The sequence below is a fragment of the Notolabrus celidotus genome, chromosome 10 (assembly GCF_009762535.1).
Source record: "Notolabrus celidotus isolate fNotCel1 chromosome 10, fNotCel1.pri, whole genome shotgun sequence".
NCBI lineage: Eukaryota > Metazoa > Chordata > Actinopteri > Labriformes > Labridae > Notolabrus > Notolabrus celidotus.
The window spans coordinates 12,959,434-12,972,767 of NC_048281.1; the positions used below are offsets into that span (position 1 = coordinate 12,959,434).

Consider the following 13,334-nt stretch of genomic DNA (forward strand, 5'->3'; position numbering starts at 1 on the left):
TAGATGGTTCTTGTAGCTGAGATAGAAGCTCCCATTTCACTGACAATACAGTGCATTTGTCTCACCACGAATCCTATGTTTGTATTCTGCTTTTCAACTACTCTTTCAGCAGTTTGACATTTTAACATGGGACATAAGGGGAATGCCACAGCAATCGTTTATTTCTTTAGGTAGAGAATCAGGTTAATTCATTATAAGATCACTTAAATATTTTTCTGATATGGTGATACATCTTGACAAAGAGAAGTAAGACAGGCTAGGCATCAGTATTTGCTTTGTTATGAAAGACACACTTTCTGTCAACAAAAAAAACTGGCCCAAGTGTTTGCTTCCACAACTAAACCTGACCTGACAAACAACAATCTGAATGACGTCATTATTAGTATAACTCTAATGACTACTTTTGCCACTAATATTGTATTGCATGCGCATCTCTATTTGCAATGGCTTCTGCATTTCAATAATAATGCCAATTGTGAAGCTTTCTTGTCTCAGGCAGGCGGACTCACAATGGGACCATGATATGGCATGAGCAATAATATTCAACCGCCCCCCCATGAACAGATTCATACCATCCCTGCATTGTCTGTCACACTCCATTAGCTCATCTTGCACTGACTCTCTGGCTGCTGATATTATAATGCATATAACATAATATTATCTAATTATTATTATTAAATTATATGATGTCATATTACATTATTATTGTTTACTGCATATGATCATGGTACTATTATATATAGTAAGTTTTACTATTCTCTTTATACTCATACAGTCATATCATATACCCATATTTATTTATTATATTGCTTACGCTGTCATAACCAAATCATAATCACACCATGTCAACCTGTCACTGCTATTTAATTTTTTCAATACTGCCTGTAATTACAACTATTTACACCATTTGTAACATTTGTATATATCTACATTTTTTATTCTATCTTTACTTATCTATGTCTATTTTACTTATTTTACTTATTTAAACTTTTTCTCGATTGCACTCAACAACTGAATTTCCCCCCGGGGTTCAATAAAGTATTATATTATCTTAATATCTTTAGTTTAGGAAACTTCAATGTCCTCTAAGAGGCACTTTGTGGTACATAATATCTTATTTTACTTACATTTTTGTTTTTATGTGACATATTAATTTGATAAGTGGATCTGGTGTCGCTTTAAAAGGTTTTACAGACTATATTGTGACACATTTATGTTGGAAATATATATGTCATGTCATGATAACCCTGAATATTAATTTAAGAACAACCGAGTTAAATTGCATTTTTTTTAAATGCACAGTTAAAAATAACTGACCAACACTGCTATCAGCTCCTGTTCCACTTGGACTCTGTTTCCTGGCAGCAGGTAGGAGAAGTGCAGCAAACCTAAATGGGATTATAATGTGGAATTATAATGAATGTAGTGGATTATAATGAATTTTTATAATGAATTATATATTATGAATTATAATGAATATAGTGGATTATAATGTGTATTTTATACAGTCTATGGTGGAAACACAGAAGGCTGTAAACCTTAATGCTGACACACAAACAGAAAATGACCACAACAAAGTCTACTAGGGTAATGAAATAAGACAACAGTGAGAAATGTGATAATTATGTGATGATAGAAAAAATGTAATGTAATTTTTTGGCAAAGGTTTGAAAACTATTAATCATCGTTGTGAACGTGTTGAAGGATTTCAGATCTGATGATACCAATCACATATATAGCAATACCGTATCAATCCAAATTCAACTTGACAATTTGGAGACACGATAATGTTTACAGACAAAATATGATCCAGTTAGTTTGCATTAGCACAAAAGCTTAACAACTCGTTACATCAACTGCAATACACATACAATGCATACTTCCAATTGCAGCTTTCACGCTGGTCGGTTGTCGCTAAACAACTACGTATACAGTCGCGCGGCGCTTAATGGGAAATGTAGTTTTCATGAAATGGAAATTTCCCAAGATATCTGTCCAGTGAATGGAAATGTACTCTGTTTCTTTGCCTCTGAAGTATGCAGCGCTTTGTCTGTCGTGCGAGATGTTTTTTTTTAGTGACACTAACCTTCCTCATCTGACAGCTGAGGTTGTAGACATAATAAGGGGAATATTACTGTGAATACAAACGTGTTTCTTGCTACTGTACGAATGAGATTTTGTAGTGAGTTATGTCGTGTTATTCCATTGTAAATATTAAGACAGTGTAGTCCTCATATGTTAGTCATACAACAATAGAGGTAGTAACATCTGTATTGCAAGCTTATGTTGTTAAAAATATTATGCAGTGTGCTTAAGACACATGCACACGTGTATGAAATGCAAAAACACCCATTCTGTCACTAATTGTTGCAACATAGCCTATTACACTGTAAAACCCTACAAAATTAATTGGCATGCACACATTGTTACACATATTTACTTGGGGAATGATTTGCTGAAGCACATTATGCATATTTAGTTCATAAATATGTATTTTTGAAGATTTCACTTGAAATTTTGAGGCTTTTCTGTGAAAAAAGTATAGGCCTATGTTCTCATGTTGATTGTAATACGTTTTTTAAACTAATATTACTTAAGAGACAGCATTTGGCAGCTTCAAGATTGTTCCACATTACATGCCTCACCCTTAGGTGTGATTAGACGTCACTGATCATTCAGAGAAGAAGCTTCCAGTAATTTCTATGCTTTGTAACAGTTATAGACACCACAACTGGGTATTTACTTTTCACTGGAGGACCCTGATACCTGGGGTTGTGCCCTCGTGTCCAAAAGAAACTGCGCTAAAGTGCCCTCTTAGATTTGGTAAAACATTAAAAATGGCCATCTCTGGTGCCCTTTCATTGGAAAATGCATGAAAAAGTGCTCCCCAGATGCCCCTCTAATGTACAAAACGTGAAAAGTGCCCTCTGGATGTCCCTGTAATGTATAAAATGTTACAAAAATAATGTCCTCTGTATGCCCCTCAAATGTATAAAACATAAATATAAGTCTCCCCTGGCTGCCCCTAAAATATATACAATGTAAAAAAGTGCCCTCTGGCTGCCCCTGCAGGGATTTCAATGTAAAAAAAAAGTGTCCACTGTATGCCCTTTTTCTTTTTTTTCCTTTTTTTTTAACCTTTATTTTACCAGGTAAGTCAATTGAGAACCAATTCTCAAATACATAATGACCTGGGCAAGTTAATTATTGTATGGTATGTTATGTAAATTTTGTAATATAATCATAATATAGAGATACATTAAAAGTTTTGTTTTCATATTTTTTTTATAATTCATTTTTACCACTGTGGGGATCACACACCCTTAAAGGGGATCCCTGAAACCCACACAAGATGGATTCACACAGCCATCATGCTGGGTCGTAAGATCCTGGTTAGGGAATGGAAAACGGTGGATCTCCCTCCATCTAGCCTAAGGTTTACTCAATTAAGTGTAGTTGAAGCCTACGAAGAGCTTACATACAGGATGATAAACCAACTAGACAGGGCCAAATAGGAAGGATACATTGATCTTATCACAGGACTATAGAACTTAATTGTGTTAAGAGCTACCCTTTTAATTTTGTTTTATTGATTTAATATTTTAGGCTGACTAACCCCGACGAACTCTGAATGAAAAAATGTAAACATCCTGCAGAACATTGAAATGAGACTGAGAAGGGCGAGGACCGGCTGAGAACAAACTGGTAAAACATCAGTGCATCCCTATATATTAGACATATATGCTACTTTATACTATATCAAAATACAGACTGACAGTAGCTGTTGGGATGTTTACACTCAACATGAATCCCTTAGCGCTCTAAGGGACTGGAACCAAGTGCCACATGCATGTGTTCCGCCTGTAACATCGGCGCAATACCAAAGCTTTCTTTTTATAATATAATATTTTTTTGGTGTGGTGGTGGTGGGGGGTCCAGGTTCAGCTTTACAGGGGCACCGGCCCCTGTTAGCCCCTCCCCAGAACCGCCACTGCACCACTGAGTAGGTTGGGCGTCGATCTGTAGCTTTCCTTATAAGAAGGAGAAGCAGCAGTGTGAGGCGGTTGTCTCGACTCGCTTGAAACACATAGATAGGAGAGATTACGGGTGCCAACCGCCAACGGGGGTGCGAACGTCAATTGATCCTGTAGACCAGCAAACGAGGAAGCAGCGAATCTGCGCGGTGCACGAGGCGGACACTCCTCCACGCACATCTGTCTTCTGGGGCGTTCACTGTCATTTTACCATCTTTATTTCTTCTGCTAACTCTAGATGACAAGATACTTCTTCGGTGTCCATGTGTGGACCGGTGAGTCTGCCAAGTGACTATCTGCGTACTCCAGTATTTTTTTTGTGTGTGTGTGAATGAGTGGTTTTGTCTTGTACATAGAAGCCAGTTAATCTATCATTGATTATCTTGGTCAATGTCTCAAATGACTGACTACATGAGAAAGCAGGCATATACAGTAATTTGTGACGTCAGCATGACAGAAATATGTAAAACAAGTGAGTAAAATTTTATGCCGGACGTGCCTGATGTGTTACATCTATATAAATACTGTAGGGTACACACAAAGCCATGCATGCTCCTTGAAGATACCCAGTGTTTGCTGTCTGATGAATGAGTGTTCTGGAAATTTCCTTCAGCATGACAAGGGCATACACTGTGTGGGCTGGTGTTCACTCTCTTTTGTATTCATATTCAGACTGTTGGTAATATCTGCCCTTTAAGTGATGCACAATTGCCCTCTTATTCCTGTAATGCTCAGGACTGGCAGTAGTAGATGTCACATCCGTTGCATAATTGAAAACAAACGTGAGGCGTTCAAGTTCAACCTTTGAGCACAGGCAAGAAAACCATTCATCTTAGATTTCCTTGTTTTCTTTGAAAAATAAGCTCAACAAATATGGGCCTTTTGTTGGACTTGACATTAAGTTGTATGGACTTTGCTTTACTTCAGGCTTAAGTGTATAAACCTCACAGGGCTTCATTCATGTCTGGGCTGGTTTGCCTTGTTATCATTTGCAGTGAGTAAATACTTGTCACATATTTTTGTGTTTTTTTCATCATCGCAGAGATCTAGTTTGCCAAACATGGATCCTTTATTCTCCTGAGTCACTCATCTGCTGCATAAAGGACATGCACAGAGGATTTACACTTGTTGTTTTTGTTCAACCCACTTTAGTTGGCAATAGTTAGTGCCTCTGTGGAACTGGAAGCACTATATGTTTTATTCTTTGACAGCAGCTTGAAAAGGAGCTTTGTAAGTAGGTCTTGGCATACTGGGGTGCAAGTGATTATGTTTGACTCCCAAATTTATGTAACTCTGAGAATAAATTATCTTGAATGACATTACAGTATTTTAGCCCTTGATGATGAGATGGTAAAATGAAAACAAAGATATATTTTATCAAGATGGATGGTTATGCATAAAGCCTGTTTGTTAAGCTGAATGCATGGGGGGATTTTCTATAACTCGTTTTGAAGCCCCAAAAGAGGACAGACTTCCAAGTAAAAAGTGTGTGGGTTGGAAACAAAACAGATGCTACATTGAGATTCAATTTTGTTATAGTAATATCAACTCCAATGGAAGTAATGTAAGGTGCCTAAAAAAAAATCTGCTCTAATTTTGCATGAAACATGGGCATGAGAGTAGCAAGGGCTTCAGTTTGTGATTTTAATCAATGGTTGAGATTCTGTGTTTGTTTTTGTTGTACAATCTTAAGTTTGCAATGTAACACATTCTAGTGTCTGCATTGATAACTGCATTGTGTCAAATAAAAAACACATTCTTTGAATTAGTCCAAAATTGTGCAATTTCATAATTTCCTGTAGCTCTCCTCTATCTCGATTTTTCTCATGGTCTAAACAATAAAGTAGATTGTTACAATATGGCTGCAGGTCCTTACACAGAATGATTATAGTCAGTGTTTTTCAGAATTGCTATTAAAACATATTTGTCTTTGCAAGATATGAAGATGATATAGCCTAAATCAGACCAAGTATTAGGAAATGTTTCCACAGCATAATCCTTTACATGTTTTTGATCCCTCTTGACCCCTCTTGGTGTCTTACATAATTTAGCTAAGCTTTCTCTGAATGGCTTAAGTTTTTTTGTTAAAAGATTAAGGAGGAAGGTCAAACACTGGAAGCTAAATGACTGGGGCTTGAGAAATGCTGCAGTGTAAAAAACCCAAGTAGAAATCAATCATGTTTTTGGAGTTAAAGCCTCAGTTTTCACTTTTTTAATTGCTCGTTGTGCTAAAGATAGTCTTGAATCTTATTTCATGTTTCTGTCTAAAGAGAGGTTGTTTTGTACTGTAATCGTTGGCTGCTTTCCCTCTCAAATCAAGGCTCTAATGAGGTGTTTTTCTTTGTCTTTGCTGTCTTGCAGGAATGTTAACTCTAGGCTTTTCTAGACCAGAGGCCTACCACATCCTCCTCTAAAACTAGAACGGCCTCAGTGCCGGTGGATAACCCCCTCCGAAGCACACCTAGTGAATTTGACCTGACAGTGGATACTACAGCTTCCCTCCAGACAGCAAACCAAAGCAGAACATTACCATTTGCTCTTTCTTTTTTAATAACGTAACTATTTGGCCATTCTTTTTTTGGAAGGATTTATAAAGTTCTAAAACTTTGAGATAATCTGTAAAAATGAGTCCTGGATTGGAAGCAGCGGACATAGCTGTGGTGGCGCTTTATTTTGTCCTGGTGATGGTCATCGGGTTTCTTGCCATGTGGAAAGCCAATCGCAGCACTGTGAGTGGCTACTTCCTGGCTGGACGCTCAATGACGTGGATAGTAATAGGTGCATCGCTCTTCGTCAGCAACATTGGCAGTGAACATTTCATAGGCCTGGCTGGGTCGGGAGCAGCAGGTGGCTTCGCTGTCGGAGCATGGGAGTTTAACGCACTTCTTCTTCTGCAGCTGCTCGGCTGGGTGTTTATCCCCGTTTATATCCACTCAGGAGTGTACACCATGCCAGAGTACCTGTCGAAACGCTACGGTGGCAACAGGCTAAAAGTTTACTTTGCTTTCCTGTCTGTGTTACTGTACGTTTTTACCAAGCTCTCTGTGGACTTGTATGCTGGAGCTCTCTTCATCCAGGAGTCCTTGGGGTGGAATCTGTATGTGTCTATTTTACTGCTCATCAGCATGACAGCTTTGCTCACTGTCACCGGTGGCTTAGTTGCAGTGCTCTACACGGATGCACTTCAGGCAGTGTTGATGATTGGTGGAGCCTTAACTTTAACCATTATCAGCCTAATCAAAGTTGGTGGGCTTGAAGGTGTCAGAACTAAGTACATGGAGGCAGTTCCCAATGTCTCTGCAATAGTGGCCGCTGGAAACTACACCTACTCCCCCTCCTGCCGCGTTGACCCTAAACCAAACTCTCTAAGCATCCTTCGAGGTCCTCTGGATGAGGATATCCCCTGGCCAGGCTTCATTCTCGGCCAGACCCCTTCGTCTATTTGGTACTGGTGCGCAGACCAGGTCATCGTTCAGAGAGTCCTTGCAGCAAAGAACATTGCCCACGCCAAAGGCTCTACCCTCATGGCTGGTTTTCTAAAGGTCCTGCCCATGTTCCTGATAGTCATTCCAGGGATGATTTCTCGCATCCTGTTTGTTGATGAGATTGCCTGCATCGGGCCGGAGCACTGCATGGCTGTGTGCGGTTCTCAGGCCGGCTGCTCAAATATCGCCTACCCGCGCCTGGTCATGGCAGTGATGCCTGTGGGACTCAGGGGTCTGATGATGGCAGTCATGATTGCTGCCTTGATGAGTGATCTTGACTCGATTTTCAACAGCGCAAGCACCATCTTCACTCTGGATATCTACCAAACTTTCCGAAAGGGGGCTGCTCAGCGTGAGCTTCTCATTGTGGGCCGCATCTTTGTTGTTGTTATGGTGGTAATCAGCATTGCGTGGGTCCCTGTTATCATTGAAATGCAAGGTGGACAAACATACCTCTACATCCAGGAAGTTGCTGGCTACCTGACTCCACCAATTGCTGCCCTCTTCCTGCTAGGTGTGTTCTGGAAACGGTGCAATGAGAAAGGTGCATTCTGGGGAGGCATGACGGGTTTCACACTTGGCACCATTCGACTGATCCTCTCTTTTACCTACCGCCAACCTCCCTGTGACCAGCCAGATGATCGACCTGCCTTCATGGTTAAGGTCCACTACATGTATTTTGCTGCTGCGCTTTTCTGGATTTCAGGGCTGGTGGCTGTGGTGGTCAGCCTCTGCTCCTCGCCACCAGATGAGGAGCAAGTTCGAACTACTACATTCTGGGGACTCCGCAGCATTGAAAAAGTTCCCAGTATTGACCGCAATGAAATGGATAGGCTAACTGAGCAGAATCTTAGCAGCGGCAACCAAGGCCTTCACAAGGAATTGCCACCAGATGTCAGAAAGGAGAGGTGTCTGGATGGAGCAGATATCAAGCTCCTGGTTCCGTCTACCGATCACGACCCAGCAACGCCAAGCACAGAAACCTCCCCTGCCTCAACCCCTGCAGAACGCTACAGCAATGGGAGGACGGAGATGATCAGAGCAGAGGAAGGATATAATGCCAATGAGAAGAGAAGTTGGTGTTCGCGTTTACTTGAATGGTTTTGTGGACATAAAGAAGAAGCACAGAGCACACAGCAAAAAGTGCAGGAGGACACGACACGAGTCATTGCAGGGATGCTGTACGAACCACCCAGAGTTAAACTTATCCTCAACTCGGGTCTGGTGCTCGTCTGCACCTTGGGCATCATCATGTTTGTTTTGTTCTCACTTTAGAGGAACCCTACACTGGACTAACAGGGGACTGCTGTGAGGGCTTTTTTAAGGGTAGAGGTGACATTTAGGGTTATGAGCTGTTGCGAACAGTTGTATTTTCAGAGATTTGGGAAGCTCTGTCTGTAATATTTACAGTGGTATTTTTTTCAATCTTTAACTGGAAATCTGAGCTTGTTCTAATCATTTTTTAATGATGAAGCCTCTCCACATGGCGTTTTTTAAAAATTCTTTATGACTATGAAGCTAGTTGTTAGCCCTGAATTCATCATATCTACTGGAAGTTTTTAGACTTGTACTCAAAGTGAATTTCAATATTTGCCTTATTATACATATGCACTTTTCTTTGTGTGGTGTTTTCTGTTATTTAAGCCTTTCCTCCATTGTACCTACAGTGACTGTGGATTTTATTCCATGTAGCATACATATGTCTTAAGTAACTCTAAAATAAGTTTTAGCTGATAGGACATGACAGCTTTGTGCAAGCTTCTGCCGCTGAACACATTATTACTACTACATTATATTAGAATCATTTCTAGTATGTGATTGCCGTTTAGTTCTATTGTGCCCTAGGCAGTCTTTTCAAGGTAGTTAGAAAGTTACATAATAAATATCACGTCTATTTATAAGAAATATATCTACGTGTAAGTGCCCATCCTGACATCATGCCTCAGTCGAGGCATGATGGCTGTCTAACATGAGTCTGGTTCTGCCTGAGGTTTCTGCCTGTTAAAAGGAAGTTTTTCCTCACCACTGTAACTAGCTAAATACTGCGATGTGCAATGCTCATGATGGATTAAGGTGGGGTCAGACTGAGTCTTACCCTGTCTTGGTGTTGGGTCTCTGTTCATAATTTGACATAGTGTGGTCTAGACCTCCTATGTTTGTAAAAGCATCTTGAGATAACGTTTGTTGTGATTTGGCGCTATACAAATAAAGATTGATTGATTGATTGATTGATTTGTCAACATGAGCTACTACCAGGTGCTAAGCAACACTGTGCTTGCTCTTGTATATGAACATAATGGTAATGGATGTTAACATAACGAGCGATTTCAGTCTTCTAAAGGTATTCATGAAATTCATCTCATCAAGCTTAAAGTGAATATCAGGTGTTTCAAAAATGAAAGTTTTCTGCAGCACAGGGAAAAAAATGGTACTAGATAATTCACTTGTGATTTTTCCTCCTAAGAATAGTAATGTTTGATTCATATAAAAGCAAATTCACTCTAAAATGTTCAATTTATTGTTACTGATAAGCAGATTCAAGTTACAATTGAATTGTTATGTTTCTGATGATTTACATTTTGCATATTAGACCACTGTGTTTCTGTTAACAATAATAGTACTGTGGGTGTTATCTCTGTTACATTACCAAAAACAACAAGCAGCTTTTTATGCACTACTAATGTATTACAACAACAAAAACAAATACCAATGCTCATGTTTCTGTGTGGGTTTTTATACTTTTAACTTAATATTTCATACTGTTGAAAAGTGTGCTGAGTCGTTTGCATTATATTAACATTGGGTGAGATAAATGTCAGGGCTATTTGGATCATTCCAACATACTTTCTGTCTGCCGTGGGTCATTTGTTGTGTATTTACTGTCTATCTTTATATCTTGAGTGTGTTGAAATGTCATTTAATCTTGTTTCAAGTGCATCATTTTTTTTTAAAACCTCCTACCAACTGTGTCTTAGTGTGCTATGCATAAGTAAAAACAAAAAAGTCAAAACAAAACATAGAGAGTTGAGTTTTATGCTCTTTTAACTTTGAACAGTTATTACAACATTGGCTCAAAGGCATCATAAATACAGTAGAGGATTAGTGCCACTGAAAACAATTTAATTACATTAAAGAGCATTTTTTTATTATTATGAGATTAAATTCAGAATTCTGAGAAAAAAATAAGAATTCTGAATAATTATTTGGAACTTGAATTTATTTACTTTTTTCAGTGGCCCTTACCCACTTCCGTATATAAATCAGCTGTGTTTAGTAGGATATTTTCTGTTAGTGACGATCATTTGAGAATATCAATGCAAAGCAGAAATTACATTTCAGACTTGATTTGCAGGAAAAGGATATCCACAGATGAGTTTACTCAACATGATGGTCCAAACATCTGGGCCATAGTGTGATGGTTCAATCTGCAAATGATGCACACTAAATCAATGACTGGTATGTGATGGTTCCTACATGTGAAAGAGCTTTAAAAACTTAGTACACATACTTATTTTTATGGATTTTATTTTTAAAGACTGAAATAAAGTTTCTGTGAAAAAAAAGATAGCACATCTTGTACTTTTTCCTTTACTGTGACAGGAAAACAAAGAACAGTTGTAGAGCATTAACATACATTTTCAATTAGTGTTAACATTCCAAACAGGCTTTCTATTTCTTATAAAGTTGGGTGATTTGTTGATAAATGGTAAACTTATAATGTTACAACACTAGAAACATTCTCCATCAACCATGTGATCATCAGCTGGTCCAACAGTTTCTGTTCTCTTCTGAGTTTCTGGTCTCATGACATCGCAAAATAAAATTCAAATTTTACAGACTCTAGCATGGCAATGGAAGTGCCGTCAAAGCTTAATTTTGGCTGTAACAAACTTATATCCTACCACTCAGGTTATCATGTAAATGTTTCCCTTCTGATCATTGTTGGTCAGGCTTACTAGACACCAGCAAGACCTTTAGAATCTGCTCAGAGCCATACAGAAGAGGATTGGGTGATTACAGGCTTCATTACACAAGATTCAACCAATCAAAAAGCTTGGATCAGTGACTTACAAACTCATCGTCAACTCCTGAAATAAACTTTGAAATGTAGGACTTTAGTGTTGCATTTGAAGACCATGTTACAATGCTTTATAAATAAACCTTACAGTGTCCTGACCCACAGCAAGGTTTATTTATAAAGCACCATTCATACAAAGAGTAATTCAAAGTGTTTTACAGAATTAAAAACCATGAGGTGAACAAGCAACTATGGAAACCCTGAAGCCTCTTGCTTGATCTCACATAAGGACCACATTTATTTTATTATAATGTGACACAGACTTATCCAAAAAAGATGTTATAGAAGGATATACAACTTTTTGGTAGGTGTGCATTTTTTCACATGTGCAGCCCTTTGCACAATCTTTGCAGCAATAATAAACATGTTTACAGCCTGGTTCAGAAAATGACTTTAGGCCTGAATAAGCAATTTCGCTATAGGTACATACTGTACAGGGCTGCATTTTTTTCTCACGCGGCATTTCAGAAAAAAATCGAGATTTTGAGTTTTTCCCATTAAGGACATGCCTGACTTGATTGACAGGGAGGTGCATTGTGGGAAACAGTAACACCTTAACACTTCCTGGTCCCTCAATCACATGTCACAGAACCAACCAATCTAGAATAGGTAAACATATTGAGAACCACTGAAGTACATTCAACATTTTTTGGTCAAAACCACAAGATGCTTTAGGAATTATTCTAATATTATAAATACACAGTTAATAACTTTAGTAAACCTGTATGTAAATATTTCACTGTATAAATGATATTAACATATTTCAACCTTAAGTCAAATACATGAATTATAACAAATTCTGAATTGACTTTCCTGTTAAAGCTTACAATACTTTATATTTTCATATGTTTGAAACCTCCCATTGGTGTGTAGTAATGCAAAATTAAGCCAAATTAAAAAATATACATACTTGTCATGCATGTTACTTTTTCATTGTGAAGTACTGGTACTAGTTGTTTTGAAGGATATATCCCACATAAAAGCACTTATCTATTTGGTACCAATGGCTTGTGTCTGTGTTTCTTCTCTAACTACTGTATATTAAAGCCTCATGCTTCATGTTGTAACCTTGGCATCACTGCTGCAAGATGCAACACACAAACTTGGCAGCACTTTTAATCAAACTAGTTTAAAATTTTGGACTCTAATTATCAGTCCTGACTCTAAAAGATCTTGCTAACTCCTCCACCAACAATCACATGATGCATACCCTCCCTCTTTCCGGAGAGGAAACTAATGATATTGTCCTTGTGGAAAAGTACTGGCACCCAGGCCAAGCTTTGTTCATTGTCTTTTTGGACAGTGAAACACAAACAATAGTTTGAAACAAATGCTTCAAATGGCTTCACAGCTCTAGAATGATGATATTATAAGATGGGATTGAATGGGCTGTTGGTGTTACATTTTGTCAAAAACAATTTGATAAAGCTTATTGAACTGGCTCAGGCTTTGACCAGCTCTTAGTTATGCTATTATAGGCTTAGACTGCTGGTGGAACCGGCACACTGATACACTCGGATCCTATCTCAACTCCCCCCATCACTTACTTAAACTCTCTCTGTTTCCATTGACAGTTACTGACCATAGACATTTCGGGAGTCCCTGAGCTCCACTGTCCCATAGGGTCCTCAGAGTCACTGCTGTAGACGGCCTGCTGCTGTGGACGTTCCAGACTCCAGCTGCTACAGACGTGCTGGACTCCAGCAGCAACAGCTACTACTACTACTACTACAACAA

The 13,334-nt window shown here is 38.7% G+C and overlaps 1 protein-coding gene across 2 annotated transcripts; it reads left to right on the forward strand.

The window, feature by feature from the left end:
- The first annotated feature begins 3,968 nt into the window (after positions 1 to 3,968).
- Positions 3,969 to 13,334, forward strand: slc5a3b (solute carrier family 5 member 3b). Of its 2 annotated transcripts, none has more exons than XR_004632670.1 (2): positions 3,969 to 4,309; positions 13,172 to 13,334. XR_004632670.1 is itself a non-coding variant. In XM_034693619.1 (2 exons), the coding sequence occupies exon 2, from the start codon at positions 6,659 to 6,661 to the stop codon at positions 8,792 to 8,794; it is 2,136 nt and encodes a 711-aa protein (XP_034549510.1). In that variant the 5' UTR covers positions 3,969 to 4,309; positions 6,396 to 6,658; the 3' UTR covers positions 8,795 to 11,198. The 2 variants fall into 2 exon arrangements, 1 of the variants encoding a protein (XP_034549510.1); XM_034693619.1 differs by lacking the exon at positions 13,172 to 13,334 and adding an exon at positions 6,396 to 11,198.